Genomic DNA, 23,157 nt, shown 5'->3' with positions numbered 1-23,157 from the left:
ATTTGCGATTATCGTCAGCTCTTTTATTCTGCGACAGTTGGCGCATGAGCAACCAGGACAGAATAAACAATAGGTGGACGGAGAAAAACAATAGCAAGGAACGTCGGCCGAAGACCCGAAGACCCCTCGCCCAACTGCCAGTAACAGGAGTGAGAGAAGAGAAGCAGGCATTACCAGATAAGGAAATCGATAGCCTGGAAAGCACGCTAATCGCCTCTGTACTCACCCTCAGAACAGACAGGAAACAACAAGCAACGGAGGAGGAAAAGCGAAGGGAAAAACAGATCCAAGCAAGGACAAGCGACGACAAGAAAGAGACAAGAAAGGACAAGAAACAGAAAACGGAGGAAAGACAAGACGCTGGGCAGACGCAACTCACCAGGAAGCGAGCAAATTCAACGACCCGGAGCCAAGACGACCACGACGGAACCCAAGACCCCAACCGGGAATTTCATAACGAGCAGTGTTTACTGTTCGCTTTGTTCTGGGGAAGACGAGTGGATGTGACGGCGATAGGCAGGATAATTTCTTTTTCTTTTCCCGACAGGCAAGACCAAGAGCCGTTTGTAGCGAGTTTGCCGAAGAAATGCGAAAATCGCAAGCAAATGGAAGGTGAAGGGCGATGACGGAGGCGGCAGCCTTACTGCCTGAGGACCCAGCGGGGATGCGGCGATTCGCAATTCGCGTTCTCGTCGCCCCACCAGTCCCAAAGCGGAACGAACAATTTCTGTCCTTGGCGCATTAGTCAGGCCTTGGTCTTTAGAGTCAATATTCATGCTATTTGGAGAGAACTACTCTTGACATAAGTCTGCTCATACACAAGTACACAGAATTAAAAGAAACTGCTGTGATGGATCGGATCAGACTCGGACCTGTTTACAATGACACCTGCAGTATCTACACTTCTACACTATGCACCTGTCGCTGGGCCACATGGGATCTATAACAGGGGTGAGTGATAGGTAGTACAACATTCCCAGGCATAGCGTGGGCCTCCGGATGTATCCATTTCAATTGCAAACAAGGCAACCTCTGAGACGCTTTCAACAACTTCGTATATCTAGGTAGATAACTATGGAGTACTCCGTGTAAATGAACCCAGCCACTCTGGAATATTCCACATCGACAACATCTCCGAGTCAGAACCTCAAATCAATTGCACCAGCCTTGCAAGGCTGCCCAGGTATGTGACGATCCCTCAGTATCATTGGCTACAGAGCCAAGAAAGACTCCGCACTGTGCTCCACTCATGGGTGCCCGGCTGGTTTTTGGTGGGTCTTTGGAGTCAGGAGCTGTAATCCCATTGGAGATCTCCATTGTTGAACTCGATCCTGATAGGGTAGTTTGTATTGATCCTGGCCACTGCAGTCCGGTCTCTTCCAGTTCAGTGAGTTCAGACTTGGAGCAGAGCACTCAAGTCCATACAGTAGCTGAGGGTGAGCACACAAAGCCAGAGAGAACTGAGAAATGGCGGAGGTTCGGGCTTGCCCATGCATACAGGGTACATATCACACGCATCAAATGCTAGCCCAACCCCAACCAAATACCGTACTCAAGATTAGTCCAGAAATGAGAAACGTCAATCAATCAAGCATACTTACGAATCAGAGACGATCGATTGAGAACGGAACCAAGAAAAAAAAAAAAAAAAAGAACTATCCAATAACAACAGGCTGAGCAACAGGAATAACACAGACATGCTTGGTAGACGCAGTTGAAAAGAACAAACCTCCGATATAGGAGCCATATACGGAGTATGTGAAACGCAAAAAGAAAGCAACAACTCCTGATCACTCGCCCAAAGGCATCCCTTCCACCTGATCACTCAATGACCGCCAATTGTCCGCCTGCAGCTCGGAGTATTTCACTCGCTCCTGGCTCCAATCCTGATGAAGCCGGCTGATGTGATACTGACTGCGCTGGAAATGTACCAGCTCGTCTCGGATACACTCTTTGATGAAGACTCCTCTCGCGTGTTGCTGCACAATTGATTCCTTGTCCTGCCGTGCCAGCAAAGCATCGTGTTAGAAGAAAACATGGCATCAGAATAGGAAGCAGACGAGGCAAAAGGAAAAAGCAAACATAAAATCTAGAGCGAACAAAAAGGTGAGAAAAGGAAAAAAAAAGTTTCATACCTTGAATATCGACTCTTCGACCTTCTCAATCTCCCCGGGTTTCACCGCCCCTTGGGGGCGTGACCGTAAGTCCTGCAGCTTTCGCTCGTTGCTCTCAATCCGTCGCTCCAGTTGGGGTATGTTGTCTCGTGCGTATCGGTCCCGTCGGTCGAACATCTCTCTCACACTGACAAGGCAATCCCGCTGGAACTTCAAGTCCTCAAGTACACCATTTTCCCATGCCCTGGCTTCGTCCTCCAACAGACTCTGGCTGTTGGAGAGGTGCCTGGCCGTAGCCATGATGCCCTCGTTGAGTATAGGAACATCGTTGGTATCCACAGCGTATGTATCTCTAGTCACTTCTGTGAGTGACTGCAATGCGAGCGAGAACCGCAGGTGGTCCGCGGCAAGTCCTTCGTTGCGCTTGGCCAATCGCTCGAGCAGTGTGCACAAGTTGATGTAGATTTCGGCGGAGCGCTTCACGCCACTACGGACTGTCTCAAAAATATCCGTCAAATTAGCGGGTAATGAGTCCTCAAGATCAGGAGGGAGGACCCGGCCCGTGAATTCGTCTTGTACCGAGATCGTGGCTTGTTTGCGCCAGACTGAGAGTTCCTAGCTGCAAGTCAGTTTCTCGTATGCCATGACACCGGAAGATCCACACACCGTAGGAACCGTCAAGAACATAACCACGAGTTGCTCCTGGCTTAAAACAGGATGACGGACGAGTGCGTTGGTAAACCGCACGAGGCCACGGCGCCGCTTCTCAAGGAACGAGTTTGAATCCGCTGAAAGGTGAGTGCCATTGACTTCAAACGATGGAAATAAGTGAGTAAGCTTTGAGGAGAGCTTGTAGCAAGCCTGTGCTCTGACGTACCTGAAATTCTCTTTGGTGGAAGTAAAGGAAGTTGTCGGAAAGGGTATCGTTTCTGAAGACAATCTAACAACCAGACAAAGTCACTGTATCGTCGAATCACCGTGCTACCTCTTCGAGCCGATTTCACCTCGTAGTTGCGATGCTGAAACATGAACATGCCCTCCTTCTCAAGTAGCAGGTTGACTGTCACAATCTCCTCCACCTGTGAATTCGCAGTAGTGCCGTTGCCCGATCGCTGTCGGGCGTTGGACTCATCCTGTTCACTACTGGGGGCACCGAAATCTCCAAGTCCAGCTCGGACCGGTCCGCCAAAGCCACCAGCAGCAGTCGTATTGCCATAACTCTCCCCCCATCCGGACCCGGAGCTGGTGGAGGGCGCACCGTCTGTGCGCCCATTTGCACGGTCACCGCTCGGTACTTCATGTTGTGTCTCATCCCCACCAGCCCTATTGGACCAGGCATTGGTCGCCGATCGCACACTTCCGAAGCCGTTGAGGACTGGAGGCTCGGGTTCAGTCTGCGCATGGTTATGACCGCGGTGTAGCTGGGGGCTACCCCATGGATCGGCCTCCAAGCCGCCCAAAGATTCCCTGGACTGTCGCGAGCGCGCGGAAGGCGGATCATTCATGGCCGCGGGAGGAGGGGCAGGAGGGGGAGGAGTGGTTGGCCGTTCTTGGGGGTGAGAGGGTGCAGAGGGTTGTTGTCTGTCGCGCAGTCCATCAAGGTAGGAGCTGTTTGGTAGCGGAAGCTCTATAATGGCATTAGCAAGCTTACAGACTTAGCCATGATAATCAAGGCGTTATACTCTTGCGTCGATCATCCACTGCATCAAACGTAAGATCCTCCCCTTCCTGCGCGAGGCCAATCAACGCCAGTAAGACGTTGAACTGGCCGCGACCAAGCCCGTTCGAGCTATCACCGTCGCCCGAAACAACGAGATTGAAAATCTTCGCCTGGTCGCTGGCGCTGAGCCCGCTGCTCGACAGTATTTCCCGCACAGAGGTCAAGCCCACGACGCTCCCGACACGATCCCCCTCATTAAGCACAAGGTCATATGCGTCAATATAGCTCTCGGGAACATCCGCGTCAGGCAGGAGAGTCTTCACGAGCTCGTGTCTGGCGGCCCGTTTGTTCGCGTTGCTATTCCAGGGCGAGCTCGACTGGAACCCGTCGTCATCGGCGAAGAGGGAGGACGAGCCCAGGTTGGCGGAGCTTCCAGCTCCAGCTCCAGCTCCACCGAACGATGGCTCATCAGCGAAAAGCGAAGATCTGGACCTCTGATGGACTGTATCATCCACAGAGGGATCTTCTGGCGACGTCCCAAACAAGGACATTATGGACAATCTCGAGTGCGCGATGCGTCACGGATCTGTTGACGATGATCCCAGTTCCAAGTTTGGGGAGCGGAGTTCGGTCGGAGGCTGGGAGAGATAAGTGGCGGACAACACCGAGGGCCGCGAAAGCAATCGTCCTCTGCAAATCAACGGACAGACCCAAAATGAATTGAGGTAAAAGATGGAGTTCAACAACCGGCCTAGTGCCAGCTAAGCTCTGCTTCTCCTCCGGTGATAAGGGTCGAGAGCATGAAGCTGAAAAAGCCTGGGGCCCGCAGGTGATGTCGTTATGTGGATCCACCGCAGAGTGCCCACTATTCGAGTTTGACGATAGTTCGATAGATAAACAATGCTGGTGACATCTTTCCTGGGGATGGCCTATCGACGAAAAACCTCATCGTCAAAATGATGCATTTATAGATACAAGCATAATTTCTAGGTATCCTCATAATTCACATATATATCTCGGGTCTAATATACGTCATGTTCGATGGTGTACATCCATCCCCCTTAGATCCCACCATCACCGGAGCTTTCTGACGCAAGATCGCTGCATTCCTTGCTGGACTCTCTCATAGAGGCCATTGTAAAATGCCCGTTTCGAAGCAAGAGATCCTGCCACTCCTTATTCCCTGTAGCTAGAATCAACGCCGGGTTTGTACCAGGCGGAAACCATCGTTCTTTTCGTGTTTCTGCCTTGCTACCCCCTTCTAGTGCCGCTCGGCTTGCCCTTGTCTTTCGCATTCTCTTGTTGCCATCAGCATTTTGGGAGAGGAGACCGCTCAACTGTAGTCGGTACTGTTCCAGACGAAGGTCAAACGCCATTATAGCACGGATGTACGGTGCTAGGTCCTCAGATAGAGGTCCAAGTCCATTTTCAAACGAGGGCGCTAGCCGGCCTGTAGGGGCAGGGAAGAGATGATCGGCTCGCCTGAGAGGCTCAAACGCTGTTAGTAAAGTCGCTTTGCATGTGCCGGCACGTCGCGGTGCGACAACATTCTCCAAGACGTTCCGTGCCTGGGAAGATTCAATATCTTTTTGATGCTCATCTCGGAAAACTTGTCCCATATAGACCTCGAATGTACTTCCAATGCTTGCCGAAAGGGAGGAGTAATCGGGCACGAGATCTGCCTGCAGCAGTGGATAACCCTCGATATAGTTCGTTCTTTGCTTGTCAGAAATAGCAGGTATTGTGTTATCAATCGAGTCCTATAAGATTAGCCTTGGAACTGTCTTCTAGGGAAACAGAACGTACCAGCTTTTGGTTGAGAGAGCAACGAGCGCAAAGTACATCCAGAACGCTCCGCAGATCGGCATAATCAGACTGAAGCTCCAACCCTTGAAGACGTTCAAAGTTTGTGGCATGAGACTTGGTGGTCCGTGTCGATGACACGATCTCAGAACTCGAGTCTGCCATTTCCTCTGATTCTTGCAGACTAACTTGCCACCAGTACAATAATTCTCGCGTTGACTCAATGCGGCTGTCAAGTGTGTTGTCCAACAGCATATCGCGACCGAACCAGCCCATAGAGGGTTCATACGTATTCAGACTGATGACCCGCAATGGATCCCTATTCTGATCGATGGCTGCGCCTTTCTGCCATCGGTCTACTATCCAATCTAACCCCGATTTTTCGCTTCCGATGGCCATCTGACACCAAAAGTTCAAATCCATGATTGTTCTCCGAAGATCCCTTCCCGTAGCCACGTATAGGTCGTCGACGGCTTCCCTCTTGAGCATATGGCCCTCGTTTGCTGCGAGGACGAGAAGGTAGTCAACAACGGGACGCTGGGGCGGCGGCTTATACCGTAAGATTGCATGAAATGATATTTCTTCAAGAGGGATGAGGTTTTCATCGTTGCAAGTGATGATGATGGGACGCTTGGACTGGCTGACGAGGGCCATAACCCCTGACCAAAACTGCTTGTCCTCCTCGAAGAGAATATCCGCTTCCTCTAGAAGAATGAGGGACTGCTTCTGACTCCGTGCACGTTTCGAATCGACCTCCTGCCGCGAATCTTTTTGGCCGGCTTTCTTGTCCTTCTTGGGCTTCTTCCCAGCCGCAGGCTTGAAAAACCCCATGAGCTTGTTTTGTTTGCTTTCGTCTGGTGCTGGAGCATCAAAGCCGACACCCAGCGAGAGATCATTTGAAGTATCCTCACCGGTAGTCACTTTATGCACAAGATGATTCCGTGTCATGTCACCGACACGCTCCACAATGTCCTTAGCGCTCCGTCGGTTCCCAGGGTTGATCTCGAAAACTTCGAAATCAAGCTCTTTGGCCACTGCGTACACGGAGGCAGTCTTACCGCATCCTGGAGGACCACTGAGGAGTATTACATTGGACGCACGGTGTTTTCCTGCGCCGGATCTCCAAACACCGTCTGAGTCGCCCGACCGAATGACTGTCTTTTTAGAAGAGACTGTTACTCCACCTGCTAACTCATCATCATCAGAATCAGTAACCTCACTCATTTCATACTCCTCATCACTACTGTCGACAATGAATCCGTCAAGCTGGTCTGCCTTCTTGCGCTTCTTTTTCCGCTTTTTGTCGACAGCCTTCTCCTTGGCGTTCTCAACGTCTTTTGCGGGCTTTCCTGTATCCACGGCGGACACCATAAGATATTTCAACCAGTCCCGCAGCATCAATGCTTCTTTGGTCGTCTGAAGAACCTGGGCTGCAGACTCAGGAGCATATTTTTGAGTCCACAAGCTCGTGTCGTATTCGCCGCGATCAAAGGCAGTCAAGGATTGTGGAATTGACGAGAACACTCTTGAAATAGCAGGATGACTGACAATTGAATTCGCCGTATCAGCAAAAGCGGATCTGGAAAGCTCAGGTATTATTGCTTGCTGCAGGTCCCTTCCGCTCGCCGTGTGCCTCTGAGGTAGACGTAAGGCTGCCGGGACATCCATATTCGGATTTGTCCACGTACGTAGTATACTTTCCTCATCAAGTATTCGAACCGCGGCCATCTTTGCTTTCTTCTGATCAAAATTCAGAGGATAAGACAAATCTTCATCCTGCCGGTCTGAGTCCCCGGAAATGCCCCGAATGTGACCGAGGCCCCTAGGGGGCCAAACCGGGTGGATTGATTCAGGGAACTTTGGACGCGGCCTGAATGAAGAGAAAACCCTCGGCTGGCTAGCAGAGCCCGTAACATCATGCTTTGCCTCTGGTATTGATGCCGCGCCGGGTGCTCCTTGGCGGAGACTTGACGGAGGTAAAGCTTCAGCGCAAGGGTCTGGCTTGCGCAGAGCAGGTTTTAAGAAGAACGGGTGCGTAGTTTTTGGTGGTTGTGGCTTTTTCGCAACTGACACAGGCGGAACAGTTGTCCTGGAGGGGATATACTTTGTGTGGCCGGAGATGATCTTATTAATGAGCTGCCCTATATTTCTGGTCTTGTCCGGTTCGCTGGCGTATTTCAGGACCACCAATTTCTTCGTGCTCTGCTCCGACCTTTGGCTTCCTGTTTTGGTACGCTTGCTCCTTCTCTTCTTCTGAGAAGCATCGTCTGATTGCTTCGCGACAGGTGAACTCAGGAGTTTCCCATTAGCGTTGAGTTTCATGGTCTTCTGCGGCGGGGAACGTGATTGTAAGGCCCCGTCTGCTGGGTCCGGCATTGCAGTAGAAGCAATCATGCTACCGGGGTTGTGGAGGTCTGAAGCAGAGTTCGGTCCGCATAAAGGCTCACTGCTGGCGACATCCGGAACACCAGGCGGGAGAGTGACATTATTGACACCAACATTGGGGTTGAAATGGGTTTTATCACTGGGCGTATTCAATGTAGCGAGGGGCTGATCCAGCAGCACAGCGCTATCGCCTTGACGCGGTTCATTCTCAGCGGAAGCCTTGCGTGTTCCCTCATTGACATCTTCAGTCTTTCGCCGTTTCCTTCGTGCTGAATTGGGATCATGTTCTAGCACCATGGAATCAAGCGATTGCGGAGTAGGTATGGAGCAAGTCGGGGAAGTGTTTGATTGTGCCGAGAATTGTACAGGTAACCTGGCTTCAGCTTCGCGGGCACTCTGGGATGAAACGACATCTTCTGTGGTGCGTTTAGGAATTCCGAGGTCTGCTGATGATAAGTAAACTTGGATGTAGCCATTGGAGGAAGACGTGAACCTCTTTGTCTTTGGAAAAACGGGCGGATAGCTGGCTGCTCGCCTTGTCCCATGGCCATGGGCTGCAGTGCGCTCATTCGATAAGCGGATCAATGCTCATCGCTTAAAGATTAGACGAGAATGGCTTGAGGCACAAAAGAAGACAGAAACAGAAAGATGAGAACATAAAAAGGAGATGCTGGGTCCTCCACAGCAAAGGCTGTCAGGCCGAGAGGGGATTGGGACTTGAAGGAGACAATCAATTGAAGCCTGGATCGATGGATAACGCCAAAGTGCAACGCGAAGAAGCGCGTGTTTTTTGACCGCGCGGGCCATTCGTTTTCTGCCGTACGTCATTTACCATACGAATGACGCTAGTCCGAAGAGAGGATAGCCCCGGATTCCGGGACAACGTAAGACCGGAAATTTTTCAGAATGCGATATCAAAATGAATTTGTCCAGCAAGCTGTGTATGCTTGAATACTTAGCGGCAACGGTCGCGCAACACGAGCATTCTTGTGTCTTTATTTGCCGTGATGGATTTACAGCCGCCCTCAGTGCTGGCTCAATTGCCTCGCCCTTTGCATGCATCTACTGGTAAAACCCAGGTCGGTGAAGTGTATAGCTTGGCCGAATCGAAGAAGCGAAAAAGATATGAGGTCGTTGTTGCGGTCGATGGGGAGGCTGTGAACATCTACAATGTGAGCAAATATATATGTGAAAAATTCTAGGAGAACGTTGAGCTAATTAGCTGTGCCATTAGATACAAACCCCCAAGCTCGTTACCTCATATGCTGTCCCACCGCAATCCTCATTCTCCTGTCGGCCATGCTCAGTGCGCAGAAAGCTCATGAAAAAATCGGTTGTGAAAAGACAAACTTTCGGAGCCGTGGAGGGACCTCAACGGGAAATCAAAGCCTTTGTTGAAGAAATTGGGGGCACTGGATCGAGTGCGCCAGTCATTTCGTCTTCGTCCTTCTCCGTGAGCGATTCGAGCAGTCCTACGGTTTTCGTCGGCATTGTCCCTACCGCTCCTACAGAAGATGACGAAAAGGACTCATTTGATATCTTGACCGTGCATCAGGATGGTTTCGTACGAAGGCTGACGTCTGACCTTAAGACTCAGCGGTGGTGTGTCAACCATAGCGAGATCGCGAAGATCCGCTCAACTCACGAAGTCAATTCCTGCTTTCTGGTGGACTTTGACGATGCGAAGAAATATCTATTCAAAAGAAGACAAGATCTGGTCGCTCTGGCTCTCGGGGATTTGACCGACTCTGGAGTAGATGAGCCTTCAGTGTTGTTGCTTGTGTCACACCCGACCGGTTCGAAGCAGATCGCTTTGAGTGATGTTCAGGTTCAGATATTTTCTGTTCCATCGAATGCACCCACGGAAGGGCGGATTCTTGACGAAAGCCAGAAGCTGAGACATCTGCAAACCATAAGTTTGCCCGACATCGATGAGCATAAGACATTCGATAGCAGCTCTCTGCAGTGGTACTTCCATCCCGGGTCGGCGGGATTGAATCTGTCGTTCGAGAAGGGCTTTGTCAACATTGACATCTCCCAGTATGCGCCGACCGTGACAACGCGGTTCATCCTTGAAGACGAAAGTTTCTCTTCTCTGATGCGCATCTCCCCCCAATCAGTGATTGCCGCTGGCAAATCGATTGTCGCCCTGTTCGACACACAATATCAATCCATCCAGCGCAGCATCGCAGTGGACAGTGTCCCTTCTGGTGGCTCCAAGTCGCGGACAGTATTTGTCAGCTACTTCGCTAAACTTGGTGTCGCCGTTGCGATCAAAGGGAATGCTCTTTTTGCATTTGATCTGAGCTCGTCGACTAGTTCCCTGCATTCCTCCCTGAAACGGCCAAGGGATGGTCTTCTCATCGATGCCATTGGGCGCGGCATTGGCTCACCCGCCTTCCAAGGGGACGCATCTTCGAAGAAGAATCGCACCGAATACATGGCATCGCTAGGTCTTACTTCCCCTGAACAGGTTGGCAAGTGGGAGGAGTTTACACAGAAGGTAGAAAAATCGTTCAACTCCAAGGATAGCGCTGCGTTTGATGACGCGGTCCTCGATTATTTCGGAGTCGGCGCTCCCAAGGCTTTGCCTGCACCAGAACACTACGTGAACCCAGAAATGGTGCTCTTTCTGCTATCCAAGATCTTTTCTCTCAGAGAAGCAAGAAGCAAGGACAAGCTGTCGGCTACGTCGGACTCCCGCTTGACCATTGGCATCTGGCCGGAGATGACCTGCAGATGGCTCATTCAGCTCGGACACTTTTCTCTCAGCAGTGTTGAGATTGCTCTGAGACGAGTTCAGAAACCGCATATTCTGCCGCCGTTGCCGACGGGGTCATTTACTCAAGCTGTGATCGATTCCGATCGGTCGCTACATCACTTCATTGACGTCCTCCAAGGGTCGGTACTCCTCAATGCAGACGAGCTCGCCTACGCCCTCAAGGTCTTGCTGACCATGGCTCGGTCGCATTCCATGGTTCTGGAGGAGGCCACCAAGGCTCTGACAAATGATGATGAGAACTCAAATACCAGCAAGGAGGTTTCCCTGCAGAATGCCGAGGCAAGCTTGCAAGATATCTTCATAGGGTTCAACACCACGCTGCAGAAGATTCACAACCAACCATTCCCCACGATCGTCAGTTCCTTTCGCTCTGCCCTCTCCAGATCCGAACTGCTCTCCATCGTCCATCATCTCCGCCTTTGCCTAGCGACTGGAGGGTATACCTCGCGCTTCACCGAAAACCCACCCAGCCCCTTCTCTCCCGAACAAACTACACCCTCACTTTCCCTCGACACCATTACAAATCTGCTGAGCGCCTCCATCGACGCCATCGGTCCTTCAGGATGGATCTCAGCGGTAGGTCTCGACGACGCCAGCACGAGAGAGCTCGACCTCATCGCCGACATGAAGTCTGAGATCTCCGCTGCGCTTGCGGGAGTCGAGGAAGCCACATACCTCAAGGGTATACTCCGCGAATACCTCCGCTTCACGAACAGCCTCACCCATCCCTCAGCCAAAGGCAAGACGGGCGATGTGGCCAAGCAAGCCGGAGATGAGGAGACGTCTTCCGGGCTCGTCCGGTACGAGAAACTCAACGGGGCAGATCTGATGGTGTTTGGACTCCCCGAGGGTGACGAAGGGTATGACATTGACGCGAGCGGAAAGATGCTTCCGCTGTCGCTCAAGGCTCCGACGACGGACGTGAGCAAGACGAAGGTGAAGAAGTCTACGGGAGAGGTAAAGACTCGGAGTAGCCGTGAGATTGGATATCTGCGACGCAAGGCTGCGGGCAAGTACTCCTTTGAGAGGCTTCTTGTATAGATCGGTATAAAAGTGGTGCTTTTTCCTACTTCTTCACGTAGATAGCTCTGATGCGGCGTTCGAGGTGAATCAACTACCTTACATTTGACTACCATCCCATGGCAGCTGTTGCCTTCACTACAGAACTTGAGACATAAAATGACAACTGATACCAGCAACTGGTGCGACTTCAATAAAACATTAACAGAAACTCGCCTCCACATCATGCCTGTGGCAAGAGCTACAAGCAAAAGTCCTCATCTGCAATCTGCACACCATCCATTGCTCTAGCTACACCCACACCCCCATGACCATGACCATGCACCACCCACCACACTATCGTCACTCGGCCGATCAATACCACTAATGCACGCCAACAGCAACGATACTGCTACTAGTACTCCGTACCGTATGGAGGTACTCTGCACATATGTCCCCGTCCCAGGGACGATAATAGTCCCTATCGGCGTTTCTCCGGGCTTACTTCTCGCATCTCGAGTAGTCTACTCCGTAGTCACTAGTCAAGTCCGGTGATGATCGTAAAATCACACTATGCGATGCGTTGCGATGCGCTTGGTCATGTTTACCTGCATTGGCCAGAGCCAGGGCCAACGCAAGTAGTGATCAATGCTTCTCCAGTAGCGGATTAATACTTTCTCTGTAGTCACGGAGAGGCGGTTCTAGCCTGGTGCTGTGCTGGGTAGATATTACCTTTGTGTATTGCCTGCAGGGACTGTCTTACTGTGCTGGTGCTGTTGGTGAAGGTATCCTAGCTAAAGGTAGGTGTACGGAGTACAATGTATCTGTTGTCTTGATGATAGGCCCTTAATTGTCGTTGACGAGATGGCCTTACATTTACACGTTCGACGCTCATATAATTATCGGTTGTTATGTCTCTCAGGTGTTTATCCAGGATGCTGCTGAGTGCAGGTACTCTGTCATAGTTCCACTCGGCAAGGTAAGGTAGCATCGCGCTCTCGCTAGTCATAGTTATTCAGTAGCTACTAGCTAGAGCATAGCCACATATATTACTAGCGGCAGGATCAATTGCGAGTTGCGACCAGGAACGGGCCTTCGTTTGTGCATCGTCAATGTCGCTGTCGTCAGAGTACTCCGAGCGAATCGCGATTATGTACCAGTACTCTATACTCTGTATGACTCGCTTCGATGCTCAGTACAGAAAGAGGCTATCTAAGGTGGCAACTGGCAACTACAAGTCATCGTCGAGTCTGTGTCTGTGTCTTTGTGCACTACCCAGGGACAGTCATGCAATCGGGATCAGACGCTTCGGGTCCACAGACGGAAGCACGTACATGGCTAGTTGCATGCAGCCGCTGTAGACTAGACTGGCTGCATACAGTCCAGCGAATGCTACGAACAGCGACAGGAATCATTAGGCTGCTCTGGCATTTTGATTTCTTGTGTGCAATTCTGCCCCGTCCTCATCAGCTACAGCCACCGTCCTGAATTCTGATGTCTGAGGCAGTCAGGCTACAAATGATAATGTAGACTGAAACGGGTAGATACTCTGACGTGGGGTGGGTTCGAGGCCGGTAAATGTCGACAAGAGAACTAATTCTTAGCAGATGCATTAGACGATTCTCTCCTCTAGCTGTGATACGCCGATTTGATGAGAAGTGCAGAGCTAGCAGGGATCAATGTCCACCACCCACTTGGTCAGTGCAGCATGGTAGGTCGCAACTCGCAATAGATATCTGCCGTTCAATCAGGAGATGATCATACTGTGGCTGGGCCTGCAGAATCATTGTTGCGGGTCGCAAGCAAGTGTCAAAGATAACTGATTACTTGTTAGTGATTTAGTGATTGCCCGCGCAAGACGCTAGCTGCGGTCCATCTGAGGTCGAGTCTTGGTGTCTTCAGGGATAGTGTATTGCACCTGCTCAGTACGAAGCAACGAGTAGGTTGAGGTGTGGATTGGTTTCTTTAATGGTGATGATGCAGAATGCCTAGTCACTGATGCATGATACCATGATGCGCACCAGCTCAAGCAATGGCCATCTAGCGCCCTGATTGTCGAAGACCATGCAGTAGACTAGTCTATGCTTTTTGTTTACCCACGCAGTACTCGAAACAGTAGACCATGATATGCACGAGCTCGGAGAATTCCCTCGGAAGTCAGATCGGGATGAAGCCGAATGATCGACAATGCTCATTGTTCCTGTGCAGCACGGAGTACGTGTGTGGCACTGTTGGTTGGCGTTGGAAGTAGGATACTCGCACACCATCGTCTGTAGATCTGTGGCGAGTGGCCATCTCGACAGCAGAGCCTGATGATGGACATTAGTTGGAGATTGCACAGATCTCTGAGTTTGTTGCTGTATCGCAGTATGTGACTGGTTAGTCACACTGTTTCGAAAGAATCTGGATGCATACAGCATACATGGCATGATGGCAACTTGATTTGAGCAAGATGGCATCGGAGTACTGAGAACCGATAGGCGAGGAGTCTTGCTAAGCGCTTATGTATCTATACCTCAGGCAACAAAATCGATATTCAAAAGAATCACTGCAAAGCCACATGACTCACTATGCTCGAGCTTCTGCAGGACCGCTGGGCTATGTGTGGCCTGAGGCGTCCAGGGTCGTGATCATCCGAGGCCCGTGCGAAAAGACTCCAAGCTTAGGAGTTGATTTCATGATCACAATTATTCCCTACATTTGATTGAAGCATCATTTCAAAGTGATTGATTGATATTGTCAAATACTCTTCTTAATGGACACATCGCAACTTGTTCTGAATGGACTTATTCTGACTGCTAGGTACTCTCGACTGATGTCGGAAAGGAACACCCCCAACAAGACGTCATAACGTGGGATGAGGGATCCTGGAAACTCAGCCAACTACTACCTGAGGATACGGTACCTTACCTGCCACATCATTTTCCTCTTTTGGGCATTTTGCTTTGAGAAGTGACTCAGATCTGCCGCCAGTCAGCTGGGATGGAAATATTCTCATTCTCAGTGTGCTGATCCTGGCCGCCCTAATTATCCCTCAATTTCGAAGACGGAATAGCTGTACGGAGTACTCCGTAGGTCTGAAAGATAGTGCCTAAGATCTTGGGGTCTAGGACAGACTGAGATGAATATGGAGCGAGCATCATTTATGCAACTCACCCCATTACCGCTGAATGTCTTATGCCACCAGAGCCTCATTTCATTGTTTTGTTAACATGGGTCTCGTTTTGTTCTCTCCATTCGTCTGCGTCCCAATTTTCGAGCTTCCTAGGTACTTCGTATCTAGTCAAAGTCAAATCACTGTTGCCGAGGAGATTGGACCGAACCGCGTTAAAAGCCAACAGGAGAGCAAAAATGAGCTCGAGTGAAATAGCGGGTTAATCCGCCAATAAGGACCAACAGCGCACAATCCTGAAAGGCTGAGACGGAAAGGAAAAGTGGAAGAAGGTCTGAACCCGAGCTCGAAGTCTGCAACGTGGCCATGACCATTGCTAATGCTCAGTGCTTAACCTATTGCAGTTTCTAGAATCTTTAGCATATCCTGGGGAACCACTCAAGGGATGAATGCGATCAGGCTATTGCACGCCGTCCAATAAGAGGAATAATGGGATTCTGGAGGATTTGGTGCAACCTTGGTTCCCAGTTGATACGGCCATGCTTACGCCAAGTCTTCACCCTGAATTCTGGAGAGTGCGAGATGGAGATTCAAGATAGAGATTGAACATTCTGGGGAAAAGGCGATCCAGGACCCTCTGACAGGAGGGGAGCTATCTCCACAAATTCATCCGTATTCCAGCAAAGTATGTACCTCAAATTCGGCACACGAGGATAGCAATGAGGATTGTCCTCGTTAGCAGATACCAGAGAGTCTGCCTGACAGTTTCCAGACCAGAACAGGACGGATCTCACGGCTATAACACTGTGAGTGCCGAACGAGCGACGAATTATTACCAAACGATGGATCTTATGACATGATCCAGGAAAATCCCCCACAAAAGCCTCGAGCCGTTAGTCCAGATTGGCATATCCCCGGTCCCACAGATTGTATCCAGTATTACGCTTACTTGTCTCTGACTCGCTCGTGACCAACCTTCCTCTGTCAATCCCAATTCTGTGCGTTGGCCTGGTTCTGGTTCCATTCTAAATCCGGTTCCTTCGTTTCCAATTGTCCTGTCCATCCTGCATAGGAACGGTGCGGATTTTACGCCGCTCTTGACTTTGTTGGGGCAATGAATGCGGAGCCTTCCGCCACCCACATGAGCCACGGATGATGGACCCAGTCCGAGGTCTAAGCGTACCAACCAAGATCCCATCCAATCCTCTAACCGCTGGCCTCCTGAGCACTTTGAGACGGCCAATGGGCCATGGCTCTATGGTCAATTGCCAATTCTTAGTTCTCAATACCCCTGGTCCACCGCTCATTGCGTCCGAGGATCTTTGTCTGAAACGGTTGGGTGCGTAGGCTAGTCACGAGGTCCGGGGTACTCCTCGACGATTACTGTTGTCTCATTATTAATGCAGTTACATCTGTTCTTGTTTTGGTAAGGTTTCTTCGTATTGACGGTGTATCAGCCGTTTGCTAGGTGCGCGGTCTATCTACTCAGATAGGCGCTGCATATCCCTCACCACTTAATCGAAGGTACGGAGTTCTTAGTTACTCACCGGGATTCGAAGCTGCAGCGCATCAATTGAGACGCTCAGTTAGCTCAACTTGTATTCACGGACGAAACTTATGTAAGGATTGTTGAATGTCTATTATAATCTCTCAATTGAAACAGGACAAGCAGCTAGAGACGCTGTGCTCACAGTCTGCATCAGCTCTCCTGTCCCATAATCTTCATCAAGAGATGAGTCAGAGGTGGCTTCAAGAGCATAAATTCAGGTCCTCTCGTCATCTGAAGCAGCAAACATATTCTACCAGGTACGGAGTATCTATTGATCTCAATGAGCTATTAGGCTGGTAGCTATATCGGACACATTCCGACCAGCCCATCTTCTGCAGACAGGTCAGGTCCAGACCTCATACTAACAATCTGGGACATATTATTAATTCCTATTGAAACGGTCTTGAATGAAACTGCGAGGAATGCCAAATAAATACCTCACTGACTATTACTTTACACAACCGATGTACAGTAGATAGGGACTGAACAGATACCTCAGGCGATACACAGGAAGAAAGATACCCAATCTCCGACGGTGACGGTACGGTTACAACTTCAATACAACAGGCTCCAGCTTCCCCAAGACTTTCCTTACTTGGGGAGGTGCCAGTATTAGTGGGGCAGTCTACTGCTCTGGCCCTGTCATGGTCCATGCTTCTGGATGGAGTCGCACTAACGATGGAAGTGTGCCAGTGATCCACTGGTTTTGTACTTATTGGTTGATGCTGATAACGAAGAGCGTCTGCTGTTTCATGGTTTCTCCCGCGACAGTCGCAGAACCACTGTATTCAGAGTAGGGAGAGATACTAGAGTGTAGAGTCAACAGCTCTCTGATTGACTCTTAGTAAGACGCTACTAAGACTCTCAGAGAAGGTGGTTACTTATTATTAGCACAAGGTACGACAACGTAGGTATCTATTCTTAATTCTACACTCTACACAGAACAGTGGACGGACTGGAGCACAGAGTAGAGTACAGACTTCGCTAGCCGTGCTTTGATGAGAAGGCGTGGCACAGTACTCCGTACCTATCTCAATCCAATCTAGTCGCTCGTACCCAGATTGATTGCTTGTCTAAGTCTCTTAAGGTGGTACCTTCACAGTTGTTCCTCTACAGCTGCTTACTCTGCGGCTTGAGGGACCTCGCTACCACTTTCAATCCACCTTCTTCCTCTCTACCTATTCTTCTGTTCTTCTATTGTGACATTCCTCACTCTTCGTCTTTGCTTACGGTCCACTTCCGAAGCTGTTCCCACTCAATATCCTTATCAGCAATTGAGTCGCAGCTATCATCATCAGCTCGGTCCTATTCCCCATTCGGTTATCTCCGGCTTATCCATCGTTTCAGCCCACCGTCGGACGAATGCCCGGATACCTCTCCAGGAGTCCTGCTAAACAACTACCTACTCTTAGGAGGCTTCGTCTCAAGCGCTGTCAAATCCGCATGGTGAATGGTACGAGATATTCGTGAATGAATTACTCTCGTCTCGTCTGAATATCCGGCTCTTCCACCCGTGAGTTGTTACCCTTGGGACTCTCCTCCGGATCCTCGAAACCTTAACCCTCCTGCTGATTCAGGCTGCTTTCATCCAGAGCTCAACGAACTCGATTCCCCAGGCATCACTTCGCCACTCTCTGTATCCCGTCAACCTTTCTTTCAACGACATTGATATTTTCTATCCCTATCGACTGTTATCTATTTCCTTCTGAGCCTCACAAGAATTCGTTGTTTTGCTGTGGGTGTCCCGGGCGTAGTCTCCCCCCTCCATTGTACCACTACTACAAACCACACAGTACACAGCCATTTCATCAACCTGAACAGATGGCGAACTATTTCTTGAACAACTTGCTAATTCGATGGACTTGTTACCTGCAGTGGTCGATGTCAATCCTATCCTCATCTTGAGCAGTTTCGCTGTCTGAGGCCTCAACGCAGGCATCACCACGGATAATCGAGCCGCGCCCCCGTCTTTCTCGAAAAAAAATAAGCACGGGTTCGAATTACCTTCTTCCTTTGAGAACCAGCGTCTGTTGACCCTGGTTTCGATACATAACTCTGGTGGTTAGGATGTTACTGGACGCCATGGTTGGTCAGGATCTGGGCAGTAGCCCCAAACTGGAGAGTCTCGCAAGCATCAGCGAGATTCCTGGAGACACATCCGGTGAGTTTGTGACAGGTTCTTCGGATCTAACCCTACTTCTAATGTGAATGGAATCGTCAGCGCCTGCCCCCAAGGAAACCACCAAGAAGACCGATACGAACGGTCAGCCTGGTGCTAGTACTAATATCCCTCCTCCCAAGACTGACAAGCCCCGACCACATGTCTGTACCACTTGCGGCCGATCGTTCGCTCGGCTAGAACATCTGAAGCGCCATGAGCGGTCGCACACCAAGGAGAAGCCATTCGAGTGCCCTGACTGCTCCCGTTGTTTTGCTCGCCGGGATCTTCTTCTGAGACACCAGCAGAAACTCCACATGACGACGACCCCGTCGTCGCGGCCCAGAAATGCTCGGAGAGAGAGTACCGGAGCTGCAGGTGCTGGAGCGAATCGCGTTCGCAAAAACTCCATTGCCGGCAACTCCAGTAGCATTCGTCCTCGAGCCAATACCATCAGTCACATTGATGGAGCTTCTCTAGACATGGCCAACAACGACCCCAATCAGTCGGTTGCCGTTGCGGGTCATCCAGGACACGCTCATCATCCAAGCATCGGTTCGGTATCAGTGGGTCCGAATATCGATTTTCATCGCGGTTTCAGCGCAGGTCATCCCTATGCCAGCAGCCTTCCGAAACTGGAAACCCATGGTCTGCCCATGGATCTTTCCGGTGGCCTTCGCACTGCGCCTGTTTACGGCAGTTTTGATCTGAGCATGGGGGACATTTTCATGAACCATGGCACTACCATTAATCCGGCTCAGCTCCACTTCGGTGGTTCTCCACAAGGTTACGGAAATGACTCGCCGTCATCCCCGTTCAGTCATGGCTCTCATCAGGTGCAACCCCCCACTGATCCGATGTTGGAGGAAGACTTTAGCTTCGACTGGATGAATGGTTTCGATCCGTCCATGCCGTCCCTGGGTCAGAATAACGACTCCGCGATCGATGAGTCATCCCCATCCGCCATGAGCACCGGCAGCCAAAGTGGAATCAGCGAAGCCGTGATGGATGGAACCAATCGGTTCTCAATCTCGTCGTCTGGCTGGCATAACCCTTTCCCGCCACACTCGGCGGCCCCAGCAAACCAGTTCGCCATCGATTACTCTCCTCCGACCTTTAATGATCTAGGCATCCCTCCCGAGACCGTGTCACCCAAGTCCTTGATGGCGCAGAACCCGTTTGCTGAGACCTATGCAACTCCTCCCTCCATGACGTCGGTGGGCCAGCCCTTGATGGCAGGACATTCGCAGAGTATGTTTTCATCCTCTATGGCAACCAACGGTGAATCTCCTAATCCTCTCAACCTGCCTTTCGCGAACAGTGCCCTTCGAACTCACAATGCCCCAACCTCAACCGATACCTTTACAGACTCCACACGACAGGCATTATTAGCCAGCATGGCTTTGCCCACAGGTCGCAATAACCATCGCAAGTACTCCCAGCCAGCCAACGGAATGGTGCCCTGTCGCGACCTGTTTTCACGTTCCGCCAACTTCAACGGCACCGGCCAACTCCCCAGCACTCAAGACATGCAGCGTTATATCTCAGCGTACATCACGTATTTCCACCCCCATATGCCGTTCCTTCATATTCCGACACTCAACTTTCAAGCTCCCGAATACACAAGCAACCTTCGTACTCCCAGCGGCCATCTGAATTTGAGCTCTACCGGTGTTGCCGGCGGCGGAGGCTGTCTGATCCTTTCCATGGCGGCCATTGGCGCTCTCTACGAATTCGACGCCGCCGCCTCGAAAGATCTTTTTGAAGCGGCGAAGAAGATGATCCAACTATATCTCGAGGAGCGTCGGAAAGCTGACATGTCTGCTGCGTTTTCGCGGTCCAATCCCGCCCGCGAGAATTCAGTTCACAACACTCCGCTGTGGCTGGTCCAGGCTATGCTGCTCAACGTCATCTACGGACATTCCTGCGGCGATAAAACGTCAGCGGATATCGCAAGCACCCACTGTGCTGCTCTGGTCAGCCTCGCTCGGGCTGCTGGATTGACCCATCATATCGATGCCAAAGACCTTCCACAGGACTACCTGAGCGCCCATTTGAGTGGGAAAGCGGGTACGAGAGGTGCGAGTTTTGATTCAGAAGACTTCAATGCCCCATCATTCGGGCCGCCGAAGGAGAGAAAAGACTGGTTGGATTGGAAGATAGTCGAGGAGCGCAAGCGGACACTCTATGCGATTTTCACCCTCTCCTGTTTCCTCGTGTCGGCCTATAACCACGCCCCCGCGCTTACCAACTCAGAGATCCGCCTTGACCTGCCGTGCGAGGAGGATATCTGGGCGGCCGAGTCCCCCCAGGCATGGAAGAAAATGGGTGGGCATCTGTCGGCGAAGAAAGGCCTGACATTCTCGTCTACATTGACCACGCTTCTGACCGCCAGTCAGCGCGAGCAGTCTCCTACGCAACCGCCCTCAACCGATCCAACAAACGGTGTTTCGACGTCCGATTCGCCCGGCACTGACTTGAAGCCTAGCACGTTTGGGTGCCTGGTACTCATTTATGCTCTTCATAACTATATTTGGGAGACTCGGCAACGGCACATGGGCCGGCAGTGGACCTCTCGCGAGACAGACGCCATGCAAGCCCACATTGAGCCAGCGTTGAGGGCGTGGCAGACTGCGTGGGCCAGCAACCCTGTGCATAGTCTGGAGCGGCCCAATCCGTTTGGAGCAGGCCCTCTATCAGCCGATAGCATACCACTGCTGGACCTGGCCTACATCAGGCTGTTTGTAAATCTTGGACGGAGCAAGGAGGCTTTCTGGCAGAGAGACTGGATTGCCATGTCAGACGAGCTGGCCCGCGGCACCGAAGTGTTCCCGTACTCGGACGACATTCCCTCGGACGTTTTGGACCCCTCGATCACTCAAGTGCCAACTGAGTTAGATCGTCGTCGCGATTCGGTGGCCGACCTGGGTGTCGCGGATCTCACTATCTCGAAGACCCCTACTCAGGAGCAACCAATGCAGATCTTGATGGGTGTCTACCGGCCGGGACAGTCCAAACGCGAGAAGCACTTGCGCAAGGCGGCCTTCTATGCGGCTGATTCAATAACCATGTCTGATCAACTCGGGAACACATTTGCCGAATTCACGTGCAGGGAACTACCTCTTCAGGCTGCCATGTGTGCTTTTGACTGTGCGCAAGTACTGGCGGAATGGATCACCACCGTTCAAGAGCGCGTTGGTCCTTACTTGGGTGTGCTCGGGCGTGACGATGTCGATCTCGCCCATGCCACGAACGTCATGTTACTTGAAGAAGAAGATTGCAAGCTTCTGGACAAGATCAGGGAGATTCTAACGAGTGTGGAGAGCAAAATGCAACGGGACGTGCAGACCAACACCACCGTGTCAGCGCTGAGCGTTCTGCAACGGCTGCCTAGTGTTGTTGAAGGGGGTTATGGCTGCAAGATTTTGATAGCGACAGCAAGCCTCCTTGATAGGGCTGCAGTCTGGCCAGGTTCGTCGAAATCACCCATTGCTATTGCTACACATGGCTAACATCTTATCAGTGACGAAGTTGATGGCACGGTCTCTTGAAGCACAAGCTATGCGGTTGAAAGAGCGAGCTGAGAACTCGGCAATCGGAGTGCATTAGCTAGTGATCCAATGCACTTGCGGCTTCAACTGGTCCGCTGATGCTTGTGAACGTTGCAATTTTATTTACATTCCAGTTACTACGGCAGCTGTTCTGACCTCTCATTATTCCGGTTCGGCGTGGGACGAAAATTTTGATGTGCATACGATAAAACGGGCATGATAGAAATATGGTTGGCTGGCGGATGACAGGACTTCAGCGGCGCTCTTCGATTGCGAGAGCAATCTCTGATTACGAAGTTGATGATGAGCGCATACTCCAGCCGCTGTTGGCTGCACGTACATGTCGACCGTGTTGTCTGGGGGATGTCACGCTGGCGCGCTTCCCAACTGAGACAACTTTGGTCAAATGCGTCAATCGCGTTCTTGACCCTCGACCAATCCAGAGGCCAAAGACTCGATTGTCGAATCTCCGAGGTATCTATGACTTATCGACGACGAGACCTGCGCATGTATGATTTGATTCCTTCCTATTGCGTTATCCCCTTTGATACGACTGCGCTGCTATTCCGCCTACGCAACCCCCCATCTTCATCATGATTGAAGACTTGTCCCGCGCCCCTGCTGCTGTTCTTGTCTACCATCGTGAACAGGCGAGATATTCTCATACCCGATATGTTTTCATGGATTTTACGAGGGCAACGTGATGGAACAGAGATACCCAGGTTCAGCTAGTATTGTTTCCACGACCAAAAGACAAGAAAAGGAAAAAAGAAACTTGAAGACATGATGGGACGCCTTGATTTGTGCATTTGTGTGTGTCTGCGCCTGTGTCCATACACATGTATTTGTTGTACATATTAGTTCAATGTTAGTGATACTTATTGGAATGTATTGTGGCTGTAGATTGTTAACACGAAGATTCTGGGAATACGCTGTAGTGATGTCCCATTGGAATTCGGATGAAGTGTATCAAGTACGCTCACAGCACTATCTAGTTCCTCTCTCGTCCCATGTGGTTGGGTTACTGTACTTGCCATATATCTT

At 50.9% G+C, this 23,157-nt stretch overlaps 3 protein-coding genes across 3 annotated transcripts; 1 reads left to right on the top strand and 2 right to left on the bottom strand.

Annotated features, from left to right (window-relative positions):
• Window positions 1–1,790: 1,790 nt before the first annotated feature.
• Window positions 1,791–4,325, bottom strand: mvp1 (sorting nexin Mvp1; the record flags this gene model as incomplete). Its single annotated transcript, XM_026758533.1, has 5 exons — window positions 1,791–2,000; window positions 2,136–2,729; window positions 2,781–2,902; window positions 2,992–3,741; window positions 3,797–4,325. 5 exons carry the CDS (start codon window positions 4,323–4,325, stop codon window positions 1,791–1,793), a joined length of 2,205 nt encoding a protein of 734 aa, XP_026611867.1.
• Window positions 4,326–4,835: 510 nt separating this feature from the next.
• Window positions 4,836–8,259, bottom strand: CDV56_104590 (uncharacterized protein; the record flags this gene model as incomplete). Its single annotated transcript, XM_026758209.1, has 2 exons — window positions 4,836–5,534; window positions 5,581–8,259. 2 exons carry the CDS (start codon window positions 8,257–8,259, stop codon window positions 4,836–4,838), a joined length of 3,378 nt encoding a protein of 1,125 aa, XP_026611866.1.
• Window positions 8,260–8,969: 710 nt separating this feature from the next.
• Window positions 8,970–22,171, top strand: CDV56_103179 (C2H2-type zinc finger protein; the record flags this gene model as incomplete). Its single annotated transcript, XM_026756798.1, has 6 exons — window positions 8,970–9,134; window positions 9,197–11,779; window positions 17,817–17,917; window positions 18,471–18,565; window positions 18,626–22,033; window positions 22,086–22,171. 6 exons carry the CDS (start codon window positions 8,970–8,972, stop codon window positions 22,169–22,171), a joined length of 6,438 nt encoding a protein of 2,145 aa, XP_026611865.1.
• Between the last annotated feature and the right edge of the window lie 986 nt (window positions 22,172–23,157).

The sequence above is a fragment of the Aspergillus thermomutatus genome, assembly GCF_002237265.1.
Source record: "Aspergillus thermomutatus strain HMR AF 39 chromosome Unknown NODE_201, whole genome shotgun sequence".
Lineage (NCBI taxonomy): Eukaryota > Fungi > Ascomycota > Eurotiomycetes > Eurotiales > Aspergillaceae > Aspergillus > Aspergillus thermomutatus.
The sequence above is the reverse complement of the archived record's forward strand: the minus strand, read 5'-3'. Positions and strand labels throughout refer to the sequence as shown.